The sequence below is a fragment of the Pleurodeles waltl genome, chromosome 8, assembly GCF_031143425.1.
Source record: "Pleurodeles waltl isolate 20211129_DDA chromosome 8, aPleWal1.hap1.20221129, whole genome shotgun sequence".
Taxonomy (NCBI): domain Eukaryota; kingdom Metazoa; phylum Chordata; class Amphibia; order Caudata; family Salamandridae; genus Pleurodeles; species Pleurodeles waltl.
This window is the reverse complement of record NC_090447.1, coordinates 1,419,593,445-1,419,613,058: the sequence shown is the minus strand read 5'-3', so window position 1 is coordinate 1,419,613,058 and position 19,614 is coordinate 1,419,593,445. Positions and strand designations below refer to the sequence as shown.

At 42.6% G+C, this 19,614-nt stretch overlaps 1 protein-coding gene across 1 annotated transcript in view; it reads right to left on the bottom strand.

The window, feature by feature from the left end:
• The window catches only part of LOC138248710 (E3 ubiquitin-protein ligase TTC3-like), a 1,210,547-nt gene that overhangs the window by 1,122,748 nt on the left and 68,185 nt on the right, over positions 1-19,614 (bottom strand). The window contains exon 5 of the mRNA XM_069202542.1: positions 8,691-8,778. Within this exon, the coding sequence (XP_069058643.1) occupies positions 8,691-8,778 (88 nt within the window). The remainder of the gene's footprint in view (positions 1-8,690; positions 8,779-19,614) is intronic.

Below are 19,614 nucleotides of genomic sequence, written 5' to 3'. Positions count from 1 at the left end.
TCTTGTGAGTGGAAATGCATTCAGAAAACCCGTACACAGTGTTGAATTTGTGAAGACATTCTATAGTGTTTTCAACTCATAGTTTGAAATATTTAGTTTATAGGACCAAGCTGCACCAAGCACATGTACTTGTCAATTTCAACTGTTTTTAATATTTTTAAGATATGATGCTCTGTAGATATGCAAGATGGTCTGATTATTGTACTAGGCTACATCAAGTGTATGATTGCTGTTGTGATTATCTTATTTACAGTGCTGAGTTGATCTCGCGTGGAACATGACTGATAAAGTAACTGAAAGAACAATAAGCATTTGCAATGCAAACGGTCTCACATTTGCTTGAGTTAGAGTTATTGGCATTGTAAATTCCTAAGTGGACTTTTGCCAAATAAACTGGTCAACCTTGCCTCATAATTTTGTCTTTTCCTGCCACATAATTCCAGTGGCCCTGCATATAATTAAAGCACTTCTATTTACCTTCTTCCTCTATCAGCAGCAAATATTAAAATGTTGTCATTTAGCATCCCAATTTAAATCTACCATGGTAAGTCCAATAGAATACCACTTTCACCACCCCCCCATCTGAGTTGCTGGCTGGCTAACACAATTCCCCCCCAAAAGATACAAGACAGTCACAGAGGAGAAATAAACTAGAAGGGTCACCCAAACATATCAAGAGTGTTCAAACAGTCATAGTGTAATAAGGATGTTAAGTTGGCCTGAATTACGGCCATAATTGTAATGAAAGGTTATTAAAACATATACAATTACCAATTGTAAGGAAATGCCTCCTTGGCATGGTTACCCCCTGACTTTTTGCCTTTGCTGATGCTATGTTTTGAATTGAAAGTGTGCTGAGGCCTGCTAACCATGCCCCAGCACCAGTGTTCTTTCCCTAACCTGTACTTTTGATTCCACAATTGGCACACCCTGGCATCCAGGTAAGTCCCTTGTAACTGGTAACCCTGGTACCAAGGGCCCTGATGCCAGGGAAGGTCTCTAAGGGCTGCAGCATATCTTATGCCACCCTGGGGACCCCTCACTCAGCACAGACACACTGCTTACCAGCTTGTGTGTGCTGGTGAGAACAAAACGAGTAAGTCGACATGGCACTCCCCTCAGGGTGCCATGCCAACCTCACACTGCCTATGCAGTATAGATAAGTCACCCCTCTAGAAGGCCTCACAGCCCTAAGGCAGGGTGCACTATACCATAGGTGAGGGCACCAGTACATGAGTACTGTGCCCCTACAGTGTCTAAGCCAAACCTTACACATTGTAAGTGCAGGGTAGCCATAAGAGTGTATGGTCTGGGAGTCTGTCAAACACGGACTCCACAGCCCCATAATGGCTACACTGAAAACTGGGAAGTTTGGTATCAAACTTCTCAGCACAATAAATGCACACTGATGCCAGTGTACATTTTATTGTAAAATACACCCCAGAGGGCACCTTAGAGGTGCCCCCTGAAACCTTAACCGACTATCTGTGTAGGCTGACTGGTTCCAGCAGCCTGCCACAACCAAGACATGTTGCTGGCCCCATGGGGAGAGTGCCTTTGTCACTCTGAGGCCAGTAACAAAGCCTGCACTGGGTGGAGATGCTAACACCTCCCCCAGGCAGGAGCTGTCACACCTGGCGGTGAGCCTCAAAGGCTCACCCCTTTGTGCCAGCACCGCAGGACACTCCAGCTAGTGGAGTTGCCCGCCCCCTCCGGCCACGGCCCCCACTTTTGGCGGCAAGGCCGGAGAAAATAATGAGAATAACAAGGAGGAGTCACTGGCCAGTCAGGACAGCCCCTAAGGTGTCCTGAGCTGAAGTGACTCTAACTTTTAGAAATCCTCCATCTTGCAGATGGAGGATTCCCCAATAGGATTAGGGATGTGACCCCCTCCCCTTGGGAGGAGGCACAAAGAGGGTGTACCCACCCTCAGGGCTAGTAGCCATTGGCTACTAACCCCCCAGACCTAAACACGCCCTTAAATTTAGTATTTAAGGGCTTCCCTGAACCTAAGAATTCAGATTCCTGAAACCTACAAGAAGAAGAAGACTGCTGAGCTGAAAAACCCCTGCAGAGGAAGAACAGAAGACACCAACTGCTTTGGCCCCAGTCCTACCGGCCTGTCTCCTGCCTTCCAAAGAAACCTGCTCCAGCGACGCTTTCCAAGGGACCAGCGACCTCTGAATCCTCTGAGGACTGCCCTGCTTCACGAAAGACAAGAAACTCCCGAGGACAGCGGCACTGCTCCAAAAGAACTGCAACTTTGTTTCAAGGAGCAGCTTTAAAGACCCCTGCAACTCCCCGCAAGAAGCGTGAGACTTGCAACACTGCACCCGGCGACCCCGACTCGACTGGTGGAGAACCAACACCTCAGGGAGGACCCTCCGGCGACTCCGAGACCGTGAGTAACCAAAGTTGTCCCCCCTGAGCCCCCACAGCGACGCCTGCAGAGGGAATCCCGAGGCTCCCCCTGACCGCGACTGCCTGAACTCCATTTCCCAACGGCTGGAAAAGACCCTGCACCCGCAGCCCCCAGCACCTAAAGGAACGGAACTCCTGTGCAGGAGTGACCCCCAGGAGGCCCTCTCCCTTGCCCAGGTGGTGGCTACCCCGAGGAGCCCCCCCCCCTTGCCTGCCTGCACCACTGAAGAGATCCCTTGATCTCTCATTGATTTACATTGAAAACCCGACGCTTGTTTCTACACTGCACCCGGCCGCCCCAGTGCCGCGGAGGGTGTACTTTTTGTGTGAACTTGTGTCCCCCCCCCCGGTGCCCTACAAAACCCCCCTGGTCTGCCCTCCGAAGACGCGGGTACTTACCTGATGGCAGACCGGAACCGGGGCACCCCCTTCTCTCCATTGAAGCCTATGCGTTTTGGGCACCTCTTTGACCTCTGCACCTGACCGGCCCTGAGCTGCTGGTGTGATAACTTTGCGGTTGCTCTGAACCCCCAACGGTGGGCTACCTTGGACCAAAAACTGAAACCTGTAAGTGACTTACTTACCTGTGAAAACTAACAAAAACTTACCTCCCCCAGGAACTGTGAAAATTGCACTGTGTCCACTTTTAAAACAGCTTATTGTGTTTTATGTAAAAAGTATACATGCTAATGTAATGATTTAAAGTTCCTGAAGTACTTACCTGCAATACCTTTCAAATGAGATATTACATGTAGAATTTGAACCTGTGGTTCTTAAAATAAACTAAGAAAATATATTTTTCTATAACAAAACCTATTGGCTGGATTTGTCTCGGAGTGTGTGTTCCTCATTTATTGCCTGGGTGTATGTACAACAAATGCTTAACACTACTCCTTGGATAAGCCTACTGCTCAACCACACTACCACAAAATAGAGCATTAGTATTATCTCTTTTTGCCACTATCTTACCTCTAAGGGGAACCCTTGGACTCTGTGCATACTATTCCTTACTTTGAAATAGTGCATACAGAGCCAACTTCCTACACCAATTAAACCTTTATCAGAAATGCACTTTTTGCATTAGACTGTAATGCTAAAAACAGTAAAAAAAATAAATAAAAAAAAAAACATGGTCATGTTACCCCTATTGTTAGCCCCTAGAAGGCCTAACCCCATGAAACAAATACAGGAGAAAATAATGCACTGTAACCATACGCTTAGCACCTATAGAACTTTTTTAGGACTAACAGCCCTAATATAATAATATTACAAACAAGGCCCTTAAAACAAAACTTCTCCTAGCTACAAAACAAAGGTTCTAGTCATGAGAAAGCTTAAAAGACATTGAATGGTGGGAGGGATTATTAATTGGAGTCCCCACTATAATTGTGTGGGGACCCAGAGATGATGTAGACCGAAAGAGCACATTGTGGTCAGCGTTTTGAAGGTGGTCCCATTGTCCTAGGACCAACAAAGGCTGAGGTATGAGCAAAAATGTTTTGTAAAAGTAATCTCTGAAAAGCGTTATGGGGCAAGTTTCGGTGCCACAAATATTTTAATATGTTGATATGACTGTAATGCTTAGAACAGCCCCTAGAGGACACCACAATGAAAATAGCATCAGTAAAAAAAAACATGGTCATGTAACTATAGTTAGCCCTTAGAGGGCAAACCACACAAAAAGAAAAAGGCAATAAATGTTACAAAAAGAAAATGGCAATAATTAATTTAAAGTAACCATATATGTAACCCTAGAGGACATAGTGCATTACATATTTTTCAGAGATAACAGGCCAACAGCAATAATATTACAAACTAGGCCCTTAAAACACAAGCTATCCCCAACTAGAAAACAAAAGTACCAGCCACGATAATTCTTAAGACACTGAATGTTGGGAGGGGTTATTATTGTGGGGTCACTACTAACCTAGCGTGAGGACCCAAAGATGACCTAGACATAAAGTATGTGTTGTGCTTAACGTTTTGGCGGTGGTTCTATTGTCCTAGGACCACCACAAGCTGAGTTATGGACAAAAATGTTGTGAAAAAGAATGCTTGCAAAGCATTATGGGTCGAGTTTTCCCGAGTGCAGTGAATATGGTAGCCTCGGCTCTCCCGTTGTGCTGGGAGAGCCACTTTCCCTTTGAGGATTTGTTTTATGTAAATCATTTACCAATTTCAAATGTTTTAAGGGGACAGCCACAAGAAATGACTGATTAGGTAACTGAACAATATGACCAGCGCTTCAATACCGCTGATAGAGTTCTCGCTGTTGTGCATTTTCGCACTGTGGGCGCCATGGTTGCCATGCAGCATGAAGGGGAGAGAGTAAAAAAAAGATTGTTTGCCCATGCTGAAGTATATTGGTAATCATGAAATAATCCATGTAACAGGGGAAATCTGCGAGGCGTGACAAAAACAGTCTCAAGGCAGGCAAATGTAAAGCAATTACCAATGACATCAAGTGATTTTTGAAAGGCAAGCCCATGAACGAGTTAAAGTGATGGGGGCATGGTTAAAAGCCCACAATACTAACAGGTCAAAGCATTTGTGCGCTCGACCAAAAAATGCTAACTATTGATGCTAACACCACCACCTGAGAGAAGCAAATTGGAAGCTATAGAACATTGTGTAAGTCAGCTTATAGTGTATAAAAGACGCAGGGGGTCGAATTTCAGTGAAGCCCGAAGACGGAGTCCTTCAGAACTGCTGCTGCCCTGCAAGCCACCCCCTTGTCTGAGGGAGGGAGAGCAGAATAGTCAGAGAGGGCTTACCGGTGTTAAAGTCCCAGGGATGAAGGGCAAGATTCTTGTCCTTTATCATGATCTATGTAAAATTATTACACTGTTTTAGATGCATTACATTGTGAACGATTACTGTTTCCTTCTCATGTGATCGTTGTGCTAGCAATGCGCTATAAATAAATATGCCACTGTCTTGCATTCATTATTGAATCTGGTGCTGCTTATGAAACCATTCTGCTGTGCTAGTATTTCAGTCACAGTCCTTCTTGCCTCTGTGAAGAACTGCATTACAATTGATTCCAGACCATGTTTCTCTCTACCATTGAGCTAGTAGTGTACTGTACACCGTGGCTCAGTATAGGTTGGTTTCTCCTTTGTTGGTCTAAGTGACAGATTTATCTTTGTGCCTTAATTCACTGCATTAAAATGGATTACAGTATCTACCTCTAAGCATGCTGCTAATGTATACATATATAAGTTCATGCAACTAGTCTGCTGTTTGACCATCACTGCCAATTTATGTGCTTGAGCTCATGTTTCATTAAAGTTACACTGCATTAACCGCGTGTGTGTGCTGCTCCTCACTGAGTGTCCTTGTTGATTTGTATCCGCTTAACAGCACTCAGATTGGTTGCCAGCAGCTAATCCAAGACACATAAGTAAGGGACAGGCCTCATCTTCTGCATTTACGCACACATTAGTGTAACACCAGGGCCAACATAAAAAGTAATGACAGATACAGGCACTTAGGACAGGGGAACATGCCTGTTTACATGCAGGTAGCCGCATCCCAGCTGAAAGCTTCCACAGAATGGCATGTATCACTAGTATTAAGAACAGTATGGTACACGGTAAAAAGAAACACAAAGGACTAAATAGTGATAAGTCAAACAATCAAAACGAAAGGAAGGTCCAAAAAAAATTCACAGACAGCTCATAGCTGTATCGTTAGGAACAACGAACGCCTTTCCAAGACAAGCTATCCAGGAGTCAACATAATTGGAGGCTATTGTGGCACCACAGAATAGACACAGAAAACAGACGGCAGGAGGGCCTCATTAAAAAACAAAGTACTTGCATGTCAATAAAAAAAACTGAATAAAGGAGCAGTTAAAATAAATTACCTCCAAACAATAACAACACTCAAACAAACCTGCTCAGAAAGAATGAGCAATGTGGTTTTCATAGGTAGAGACAAGTCGGATCTGAGATACTATATGCTAAAACAGACCCACTTACAAATTCCCTAACGAAAACTCCAAAATTACAAGGTATAAATAACAAAGAAAGACACAAGCCCTTGTTCTCACAAGGAAAGTGGGGCCAGTGAAAGCACAGGCCAAAATATGAATATAAACAAGGAGAGGAACAAAATGACTGCTAAAATATCCGAAACTGGCACAAAATATAAACAGCACAATCAAAGAAGTAGTCAGAGAATTAAAGAATGGCCTAACGCTGCCAAAACACCCATCTGCCTCCAAAATGTTAATAGAGAGAAAGACAGATCCATCACATAGACAAGGGCTTATTGACTACCAACTGGCCATGACACAACAGGAGCAGTTCTATCCGCATGTGTCAAGAAGACAACTATCCTGTTATGGAACTTCGTCAGCATTCCAGAAAAACTACGTGATTGAGATCAAATTCATAGCTGCCAAGGTTTCAGATTGCTATGTGTGACATTCAGAATTTCTGTGACATTATGAGTGACATTTCAACGACTATGAGTGACACTTTATTGCGAGAAATCAAACAATTTGACAATACGTAGGTATTAGGTTCAAATGTAACCCTGAATTTCAGGTCCAGGTGACATCAAACTGGAAGAATGGAGCAACCTGCTGGAAACAGCAAGCTTTCAAACAAAATTAAAGAAATCACCCTCCACAGAAGTTGGCTGCCAAAGTGAAGGCATTTCTATTGTCAATAACACCCCTACTTACAAAGATTCCTGGCAAGAAAATACTAGATATAAAAAGAAAGAAAAATTTGCTGTCTGGCTCGTTGAAGATTAAGTAAATAAAGGAAGATCTAAAGCAGATGGGGACTCTGAGGAAAACGAGGCTATAAGAAAAAACTTCAAATACATAATCTAGTCTAAGAAAGAGACATTAATGCTGAAAAACTGCCTGGTACATACAGACTGCAGACTGTACTCAATGTTAGTTCTACTGGTAATGGAAGAATGGATAAATGGCCACAACAGATTTAGGAGAGGTGAGGCCATTAGACGTTCCGCCCATTTTCTGGTTAAGAGAGAAATGCTGAAATGTGTATTACCATCTACTAGAATACAAAGTCTACAACTTCTCATACATACATCAGTCACTGAGATTACTAACCTAGCAATTGCCTAGAAGTGAGAGTAGCATAGCATGAAACCATCTCATTGCAGACGGGCACAGGTCTATTAGTTCTGGGAGTTCTTTTGGTGTGTCCAAGGTGTCAAAGCATTTTGAAGCTCTCTATATTTGAAAAAGCACATGTCGTCTGTGGGGTATTTTTGTCTTGATGCATTTGTCCTGATTAGGTCATGAAGTACTAGCACCAGATGAGGAAGAATCAGGAAAATCAATTGTTCCCAGATCCGTAGACAATTCCTCAAAGTACAAAGCAATGCTACATCATACAAAACAAAATCACACTGCCATGTAAAACAGGGGATGATTTCAGTTGCACTCTCCAAGGAAAATCTACATAAAAAAAGAGTTACAAATCACAACTAACGAAAATAAGAGTGGTAGCTATGTTGTTGAAAACGCTCTAACATGATATTTCTGAACACAGCTTAACCTCTGAAAATGGAGGACTCAAGCTGCGGTAGTACTATAGGCTGCAGCTTGTTCAGCCAGCTGTCCCGCATAATACTTCAGGTACTTCAATCGGGCTCAGTGAGCAAAGGAGAGTGAATGACTAAGAAGCCTAAAGCAAGTTAAATATTTTAACACATTTTAATTCTTTCATTCATGCATTACTATAGATGGCCATTCTACTAACAGGGAATGAGACACATTATTGAACCACTACTTGCTAATCACCTAGAAAAAGTGAGATTTTCAGTATTCCGGGAGGCCAAAGCTAAGGACATAAATTTTCAAGGGTCTAGAGATATATTAACTTGTACGAACAAACGCTTTCATAAGTAACACCTGTCTGTTACAGGGAGTCAGGTGGCTGCTAGATGCAATGCTAGGGCACATACAGGTAAAAGATTTATAAAAACAGCAACAGGGCATCATTGATTTCTCAATCAGCAAAGGTAATTTTCTTTTCAATCCATTTATCCACTGACGTGTTAGGATATTACAATTCTTCACTCGCGGCCAATCAATTCCAGTCACTATTGTGGGACAGGAAACTAAACCAAGTAATAATCAGACATTGAAAAAAAAACTGTTGATTCACAAAGCTTTAATGTGGAGGATTGGCTAGTTACTTGTAGAAAAAAGAATACCATCACTATGCCACTTATGCGTTTTCTCTCATTACTGCATAAATACCAATTTATGAAATACTTACGGCCACAGATTTGAATAGCTCCAGAAAGTCTTCAAGAAATTCAATGACCGCTAGATTCGTCAAATCAAAGCCTGAGGTCATCATGCACCTTCAAAAGAAAACAATATTTCAGCAGTCATAAAAGAAAATCATTTATTTATGAAGACTTCACTCAATATCTTCATGGGCTCACAATATAAACTGAAGATGGCAGACATAGTGGTTGAAAGCCGGAAAAAAACTGCAAGCTCTAGATACAGAACCTTGTAGGTCCTGAAAGACACTGTATGATATTTAGATGCAAGACCTTGATGGTCCTAAGAGCAGATACCCTTTGTTTCCCCACTACTGCCTCCCACCCCTAGGCCTGTTCACCTGTAACCAGCACAAGTTGGTTTGGGCCAAGGCTGTGATCTACAGAAAATAATCAATACATATCTAATGTCTTGTAACATATACAATTCAGGCTACTGAAGACCACTTTAAGTGAAGGATGGAGATAAAGATATGGCTCTTTATGAAAAGGTATAGGTAGCTGGGGAGGGGGAGGGGGGAAACTGGCACACTGAGCACTGTGGACTTTACCAATGCTCATAGTTAGGCTTCATGCTAAATTCAGACCGATTTTCATTATTGGAACCAGACAGCAAGAGGCTGCATAGGTATGACAGGAGACTCACCCCCACATACTTGTCAGAATTACAAACAACACATTAAATTTTTTGACTTAGTGTGACACCTAACTACAGGTCTTGATAAACCCCATGACTTTAGCTGCGAAGGGATGAAATACGTGTGGTTGGAACATTTGATATAGACAAAACGCTGGAACAGTTTAATGCATGCTCTTGGGACTGGAACATCCTCAAGTAAAAAGCTGAAAATGAAAAAGAATCAAAGTAACTAAAACTCAGTGTATTCTTCTGTCCTTAACCAAGGTAAGCCTGCCTGTGCCTGTACTGCGTCCAACACCAATGAGCCTTGGTCCGTTTGCCCTCCAGCAATACCCTGCAGTGCCACTGCAGAAGATAGGCTGTTGTGCCAGTGTCCCACTCAGCAGCAACAATAGCTCTGCTCCTTAATGGGCTAGATGTGCGCATGAGGACAGCAGGGGAGAAGCTGGCAAGTTGTCGCATTTGCTTGCTGAAACATTTACCCTATGGCTGCCAGCCCATCATCTACCAGGCCTGCATTCTTCTCCAGGGGGTAGTCAGTTGGGAGTCTGCTGTCAGTGACTCCATGTTTTTGGTCCTTCTACCCGGAATTCTCTGGGAAACAATTCTGGGTATTTGGGAAACCCAAACCAGGATGGCAGTTCTTCATGCATTTAGCTCTCTTTATGATTATTATTATTATTATAACAAAGTCTTATATAGTGCATAGCTTCCCAAAAGGGTTTCCTAGCGCTAGATAAAGGTAGGTAACTAGCCAGAGAGAGAAGAGAGAATCAGAACAACCAGGTTTTGAGGTATTTGCAAAAACAGTTGGAGAATGGGAGCTTCTCAGTTAATTGGGCAGCGTTTTCCAAAGCTTGCCACCCAAGTACGAGAAGACCAACCATCCTATAAGGCTTTTTTTTAAACTCTGGGGGCCCAATAGAGGAGGTGGTTCCACACGCTGTTGTAAATAAATTGGATCAACATTTCACATAGCTTTAAGCATACAGCATAGAACTTTAAACTGAACACTTATCCACTGGAAGCCAGTGGAGACCACAAAGTCGATTAGATATTGAGGAGCTCTTGGAAAGATAATAAAGAAGACGGACAGTGAAACTTTGAATCACTCGTAGGCGTTTGATAGAGGTCTTGCCAGACCCTGGACAAACAATGTTCCTATAGTCCAGCCTCGATAGAATAAAAGGCCTGGATATCTGTCCTTGGAGTCCAGAAATGGAGAATCCAAATGATTTTCCATTTCAGGAATGCCAAAAAAGTGGAGGCTACCTTAGAGATTAGTTTTCATGGAAAGTTCATCATCTAGCCAGAAGTCTACGTTTTTAGCCTTAAAAACCGGCATCAGGAGGGATCCTAACGTGTCCGGACAATGTTCTGGACCCCCATTAAGATGGGTTCTTGCCCATCACCATCACTTCGGTATTGTCAGCATTTTGCTTTAAGGAGTTACTGTTCATCCAGATGGAAACTGCGAGGAGACCGAAGTTCAAGGAATCCAAGCTGTGTCCGCCGCTGATGACAAAGAAAAGGAAAAGATTACCTGGGCCTCATCAGAATAGGAAACCAATTAATTAAGGCAACTTACAACTTCCTATAGCAGGTACTACCTGCTTCAATTGTATGTAAGGAAACTTTTTCTCTTGCTCCTCGCGTTGCAACTCAATTCTGTGGGTGTTTTTCCTCACTCCTATTTCTTCCTTTATTTCTGCAAGGTGGAATCTCTCTAATTTTCTGCATCTCCAGCTTGTCCCAGCTTGGTAATGTTATTCCTTGACTCCATACAACCTGTAGTTGCTGCCATCACAAGGTTTCTTGCCCCAGGGCTGTTTCCTCCTCTGGGATTCCTTCTGAAAGGCACCATATGTTTAGGTACTTACAAGTGTTAGAGGCAATGTGGCTACTGCAAAGGGTCTTGACTTTCATCACACTATTTCGACAGCTGGCAGAAGAGACTAAGTAGGGAGAGCGGTCGTTACTGACCCTCTTTCGCAAAGGCCTCAAAGAAGAAATTAAATATGAGCTACTCCATTCAGCTCGAGCCAAGACCATGTCAGTGTTGATGAATCAAGAATTTACTATAAAACAGACTCCATGAATGCGGATCTGAGAAATGTAGGTCAAGACCTTTCTTTAATTTAGGGAGTATCAGAATATCATTTTGGAAGGCAGAGACTCGGACTGAAGAACCAATCCGCGTCTTCTAGTGAGGAACCCATGCACATAGGTTTAGCCTGAGGACCTCTAATTGAGACTCAAAGAAAATTGCAGCAGAAAAGGACTGTGTCGATACTGCAGTTCACCTGAACATCTGATACGTGTCGGTCCTATTCATCCTTAGAAGGTATCAGGAAATGCCAGGTCCCATCCTTTTATAAAGGGGAAAGGATGAGAACATCAACAACTTCTTTAATTGGATTTTTCTGAGATGTGCAAGCCTCCCTGTTCCTGTTACCCATGCAGTTGGAACTCTCTAATGGGCAAACTGAGAACATACTGGCCCTCCTGGAGAGTGGAGCCAGTGGAATGCATATGGATTCTGGATGGGTCCTGGAAAGAAAGATCTTTCAGATTACCAGGGACAATCCAGAAAAAGTGCAAACTGGATTGCTCACCTTCGGTGTCAGGTCCTGTAAAAGAAATGACGATGCCTTTGAAACTGAACTTCGGCAAACACTGTGCAGTTGTTTCATTTGACCTGATCTCTTCTCCTAATCATATATTGATCTTAGGTATACCCTGGCTCCTTAATCATAATCCCTTTATAAAACTGAGACCAGATCCATATCCATGCCCTCTCAGTTCAGTTGTTGTGTGGCCATTTTAGCTATAGCTTTATTCACGTTATTTTAGCAAACTAGGCCTGCCCCTGTGCACTTTAACTTAGATATGTTTTATTTTAGCTTTGTTATATTATTTTAACAATAGCCACATTTGCGGTCTTGTTTTATTTTCTCTATCTAGCTGTTCTTCGCCTAGGTCAGCACTGCGTTCTTAAACAAGACATTTCACAAGGCTGCAGTAAGATAAGTTGCCAGCAAAAGTGGTACGCTTTGTCTTCCATGTTCACAGAAACATACACACTCTTACGTGGGGATCCTTTCTTGGAACATCAGCTGTTTTGTTATAAAAACACTACTTTGACCCATGTACGTTAGAGGGAGATTCCAGCCAGATGACCATGACTATGCTGATTGCTGCGTTGCAGCTGCATAGGTAGACTACAGGCCTCTTGATCAGGTATGAGGGATGATGTCTTCCCAGGAGGAACCTGAAGGGCAGAATCAGAGCTTAACAAGCTCTGCTCTAACATAGCCTAGGTAAGAACTACTCTTAAAAACCCGTAGTGACTACATGGTAGCGTTATTTTTGTGTTTTACTCTCCTTGTCACAATCTTAATCTTATTGTGCTTCATAGTCCTAGTTATTTTCTAAGATGCAGTTACTTCAATAAAACCTTACTGAACTCTATTCTGCCTCGGATTGTCCTTGCATAAGTGAGACTAATGTAACTGAGAGAAACGGATGAGATCTGAGTGACCACGATTTCCCTGAGGAGTCATTTATGTCATGCGCCCGTTTGCCCAATCATCCCTGCTCTTGGGTGGAGATGAGGCACAGCTAGTTAGCCGGAGCAAAACCCGGATTAATCCGACAGGCGTCACATGGTGCGGGATAAGACTCAGTCCCCCACAGTGCAATTGATTCTGTCGCCCAAATCCAGTAGTCTCATTCGGATAGTGAGAACCTATGTGACATGGCGCCGCCACCATTTGGTCAGGCACTAATTTTTAGGTCCTCCTGAGTATCTTTGTCTCACTACTTGAAAAGACACCTCAGTACTATTTACAGAGACGTCTGTGGTATTGAGGATTTTCCTCCTCAGCTGAGTAGGGAGTACCTAATGCTGTAGGTTGTTTAAGCTTGAAACCTAAAAGGATAATCTCAATTTGGTGTGCTCATCTCTGAACAAAATTTACCATTCACAACGGGTAGCAATTGCAGTCAATATGCGACCACCCAATACCACACATTTATTGGCACATGGCCGAATGGCCCAGGGGGGTCCAGTTACATTTGTTGTTGAGGTTCATCCAACCTACAGAACAGAAACTTCCTATTCTTGGGTCACATTTCCAGCAGCTGATGGGAACACGAATACATTTCATCACCGGCAAACATACCTGCAATATATATAGCATATGCATATCTAGAAATACCTCTACCTTATCAAGACCATAATAATTGGCTTGATGGCGCCCTACCACATACAATTCTACATGTTAGGTTAGGTCCTATTAGTAATAATGGTCCTACCTGGCCTTTACTGGCCACATATACACCTCACAGTGATGCAGCAACCTTTACGGTAGCTGAGGTCAGATGCTTATATACTGAGCTTACGACAATATACAGACTATAGGTACAGTTTGTAATGCTAACATTAAATACCAACCCAGCACGTGCTGCCCCAGCGCAACCACATGCAGTAACGCCAGGAATTAATCCTGCAACTGTACATTCGATCAAGGGTAAGGTACCCACCAAATGAGAACAGATTCCGTTTTGGTTAGCTCAAAAAAATAAATGCACTGGAAGCAGTATTTCCCCATAAGGGACTTCAGGATAAGCACAGAATTTTAACTATGTGCTTGCCATCTGGAATGGATCCCACAGTAGATAACTGCAATACTTGGGGCACGAAATTTGCCATGCTCTATACTACCGCACACCTTACACCGATACTTGCCAATCTTCCGGAAGTGTTAAAACAAATTTAAGATGAATATGGGGCTGCCCCGGCCCTGGATTAGGGGATGCAACTCATGGGCAATTTTGCCACGGTATCTTCAATCATATTATGTAACCTTAATGGGGAAGCAGTTGCACTTGCAGTGCGCATGCGGCTCCAGGACGTTCCTCCACAGGATCAAGAACGTGAGCTGCGAAGGATTATCACGGAGACCTACTCTAGTATACACAGTTTCAGGGTAAATCTAATAAAGATTCTAACAAGCAAGCACCTGAGGGTTCGAAAAAACGCTGGGATAAAAAAACTACAAACACCTAAAAAAGAAAGGGGAGAATCTCCGCATTCGGAGTCCCCTCAGAATAGATATAATCTCAGAAACAGAGATAATATAAAAACGGCGGACAGATATCAATATACTGATACACGCCAATCTCGTTCCTTTCAGGACTCACCGGAATAACGCAGCGAGGGTTGGGCTGTCAGAAGGAAGAACTGAGTACATGAAACCGAGACAGGAATCACAATACTCAACTGAAGTTTCTGTTAAAAAAGAAGAGAAACTTCCCAAACACAAACCCCAATTTAAAAAGGAAAAAAGTGGCAGCAGTTGCGATTCGTCATGCCAATCAAGAAGAGGGCTCTACTGAAGAACAAGACGTGGGCACTAGCTCTGCTAGACAGTGCAGCAGAGGTCACAATAGTTCGCCGGAATCTTCAAGAGTATATGGAGGTGAAAGCGACTGATGACTTCTTACAAGTTGAAACTGCAGACATGTGTGTCTCCACGGCTGACAGAGTGTACAAAGTAACAATATAGTTAGAAGGAGACACTGAACGCACAATAGACGCAATCTTTTGGGATCGCGTGGTTAACGTTTATGATATATTACTGTCCGAAAAGGATTGGTCATCTGAATGTGTCCGTAGTTGCCCATTTGGGGAAGAGGTTATCAAACCATCTTTCTCACCTCTTGTTCCCAATGAGCTTGCAGAATCCTACGCCATTGATTGGGCATTGGCACAGGCACCCATGTTACATCACAACCACGTAGGGTGGGATAAAGATTCCCCCCACATGTAATTCCAATAAAAAAAAAAAAAAGAAATAATAAAAATAAAAACAAAAATTAAAAAAAAACAACCCCAACATCAACCCCAGTATCCAATAAAACATGATGCTAAAGCACCTGTGAGGGAAATCCTCACACAACTAGATTACCAGGGCGTAATCGAACCTGGTGTCTCACCAATGAATAATCCTCTATTCCCTGTAGCTACACCGGACCATTCATTCAGAATAGTCTTTGACTATGGACATTTAAACAGTCACACACGCACATATGCTAGACAAAACTCACAGCACTTATGAACAACATGATGCGCAAAAAAAAAAAAAAAAAACACTGGATATTTCCAATGGTTTCTTCTGCCAAAATATAGCACCTGAGAGTAGAGAGTTAACAAGTTTCAGTGCACTAGCCTCACAGAAAAAAATCTGTTGTTTACCACAGGGGTACAAGAACAGTCGAGGACTGTTCGCGGTTCGTGTAACTTCAATATTCCACAACATTGACCCTGAAGCATTGTCCTATGTAGATGATAATTACCTCACGTATGATGAATTACTGCAACATCCAAGACGGATGGCCCGCATTGTCGTGGGAATTGCCAAATTCAGCTACAAATTCAATTTTAAGAAAACAAAAATAGCTTTCCTTACCGTCCTGTTTCTGGACTACGAATTATCAAGTGAAGGAAAGAGCCTAGCGCAACAATTCTTAGAAAGATGCGCCCAGTTACAACCTCCAAATACTATTGAAAAAAGTCCAATCCCTATTGGATTTTCTAAATTTTGGTAGAACATACATTCCAGATTATGCATCACGCATAAAACATTTATATGACTTAATATGTCCTGACTTTTCCAGTAAATTCTGGACAGCTGAACACACATGCAGTCTCAGAGCATTGCAACAAGACATGCTTGCAGCACAACATTTACACACAGGGGACAATAAAAAACATCTGGTCATCAGAATAATTGTGGGTGCCATTGGCTTCACCTAACATTCAGTGAAGGTGAGACAGTCCTGATTGCATGCAAATCACATTTGTACTCTACAGCAGAACAACATTTTGCTCCCACTGAGAAAATTCTCACTGCTGTTCTTATGACTGTCATTAAAGAAAGACCACTAGCCCAGGGGAAACGCATTATTGTCGTATCTCCAATTCCAGCCCATGAGGCTGTTACCAAAGCCAGCGCTCCAAACGCTAAAGAACTGCATCCACATTGGATTCAATGGGCAAAGTCTCGGACAGCCACTGATATGTTGACTACATTTTTGACCCGAAGTTACAAACTCAAGAATTTTTGCAATATGAACTAGAATACCAGTTCCGGCAAATTCACTGCCTATCGATCAGTATCAAAGAGTCATATACATCGATGGCTCAGCACAACTTGCAATAGACACTAATCATCAATACTTCGCTGCTTGCGCAGTCATAAGCGACTAAATGGAGGGTAGTAAATTCTATCCACAACATACCTTTACGCAGACCCTAGGGGATTGTACTGCACAATTAGAAGAGCTAAAGGCGGTGCTGATGGCACTGGAATATACAGATCCTGACCAGCTAACGCTGACTGTCTGTGATTCATACTATTGTGTCCAGTCCTTCAATGAATATCTGCATTACTGGCGCCAGAAAGGGTTCAGAGATTCTAAAGGAAACACCATCAAACACAGAGGTCTGTGGGAGAAAGTAGAGGAACTAAAGGAAACGCTACCAAATGTCCATGTTGTACATACACTTGGACACCAGCGAATTGGAATACACGTTGCTGGGAATACGCTGGCTGATGAAGCAGCCAAATCAGAAGTAGCTACAGCTTCTGTTGCTGCAGTAACTCGTTCTAGGACGAAACCCGGATGATGATATATGGGCTGCCGTGAAAGCCACAGCTGAAGGCACACCCTTACCAAAAGCACTTCCTGCTAAATATTCGTACCGGATGGGAGGCTTCCATGATGCAGAAGTAAAAATACGAGGCGTGGGAGTTTGAGTAATTCCCAATAAAGACTTAAGACCAGAGTTGATCAAGGCAGTGAGGGAGTTGCTTCTGTTCATGCAGGTGTGGAGGCTACAATATCATTATTATACGCTTGTTATTGGTGGCCAGGTCTATACAAACAGACCAAGCAGTACGTACTTTGTTGTGATATCTGCCAACAAATTAAGGGTTCCACAGTCAAACGCCCACTGTAGACACCCTCCTAATTACAAACAAACCATTTCAATGTGTGTACTTGGACCACTGCGGTCCCGTGACACCTGACAGTGCATACAAATATATATCTGAGTCACTGTTGACTCTTGCTCCAGATTTCTACAGGTGTGGCCACAACCCTCGGCTGATGCTCAGACTGTTATTAAAGATTTGCAAGTCTTTATCAGCACATATGCAGTTGCGACTTTCCACTCGGACCAGGGCCCTGCCTTTGCCTCAAGGGCATTCAGGGATGCCATGGCTTCGTTAAGGGTCCAACTCCATTACTCATCTCCATTTCACCCCGAGGGAAATAGTGTTGTGGAGCGAAGAAACTGAGATTTAAAGCAATCCTTAACAGCCAGAGTATTAGGTACGGGTCGTAGTTGGCTTAATTACCTGTATGGAGTCCAGAGAACACTTAATAATCTGCCTAGAAGGTCCCTGGGGGGTCGTACTTCATACGAGTGCCTGTTTGGAACTCAGATGTATGTTCCAGATCTTGATGGTCCTGGCGTGGAGATGGCAGAAACACCTTTTGACATAACAGAATGTGTCACTGTCTTGCAGGAATTACAACAGATCTGCGACGACAACACTTCTGCCAGTGCTGCCTCCTTAGGAATTAAGGATGTACCAATAACATCTACTGGCTGGATTCCAAAGGTTGGGGGATCTAGTACGTGAAAAGGTTGCTGTGAAAAAGGAGTTTGGTCCTTCCTATTGTGCACCAGTTCCAGTCCTGGGAATACATGGTACCAGAACCGTTATTCTGCCACCGTAGCCTGGTTCTAAAGAAAACCGCGTTGTCTCAATCGTCAATGTCAAGTTACACCATGTGGCCGATCCTGCACAGCAGACCAACAGGAACAACCAGTAGTACCTGAACCCCTCTCACTACTGGTCAAGATGTCCCTCTACAAGTTTTGAGCAGCAACGCCAACACCTCTCTAGCTTGGGGAGGGTGGAAAATGATCTTGCATTAGTTCCACTAACAACTATTGTAACAAGCAACACAGAAATTGCTGATCGATTTGATTCGACCTCTACACAAACTGATGGCATCATTTACAGTGAACCACCGCTGGAGACCTCTACCAGTCCTCCTCCTTAAAATACGGCTCCAGTTTTTGCAAGAACTGCTTCTGGATACTTTGCAGACATTCATGACACCTTTTCAGACTCATTTGCCTCTACTGCATCTGAAATGCCAAAAACACATAAGCTGATAAACTGGCTTAAAACAAATTACTTTATTTTCCCATAGAACTATCTTTGGCTTTCCTCGAATGTTAGCTTTCCTTCTTTGGATTGGCTTTGTTATTACTTTCTTTCTACTAATACATTGTCATTACCTTCTTAAAAGATCTACAGTTGAATGGGTAGATGAGGTCCTAAAACCCAATTTTTCTTCTCACAAGGTCCGCTTGGTCTTTCGTGAACATTTCCGCTATACCAATTCCTGATGGGATTGTTTGGGATAAAGTCACATTTGATATATACAGCCCAATGGAGGTCATTCAAATATCATGTGTGTTTAAACTTTCTATGAACGATGTAATAATACCCGGAGTTGTTTCTGATGACTGGGATGTGAAAACAGTTGATTCTATGATGATTGAATTGCAGTATTTTACTGTATTTGAAAGTGAGGATGTTTATCAATCCAAAGAAAATTATGGTGAGATGTTTTGCTATAATTATTATGGACACCATTGTATTCACAGAGCAAGTATCCTAAAGACTTATTTTAATTACACACAATGGGAACACTGTCCAACTTCACCACAAGGGAGTTCTAAAACATTCTGAAAAATGTGCATATTTTTCTGGGCACAATGTTAAAAATGCAGAGTCATATTATTTCAAATTGCCATTGATGGAAAACGTACATATATTATTGACAGATACAAAATTCATTTATTCAGAATCCTTTGTTTCCCAGTTGGCTACAGAAGGCTATGAATATTGGCTGAAGTCTATTGACTTAAAATGTGTGTAGGGAACAAAAATTTGGCAAATAAGGGGAAAGGAAGCTTTGTTTAGAGCATGCCTGATACCTGTTCAAATGATATTTTAAACAAAACTGTACAACAGACAAGTTGTTTACACTTAGCAAAGATTAAGGATTTGAATGCGTCCAGTTTTCCTGCCCCTGCAAACTTTTACAAATGGCAAAAGTTTATAAATACAATTGAAGATCAGCTCGATGTATGGGTACAAAAAGGCACACTTAATACTTCA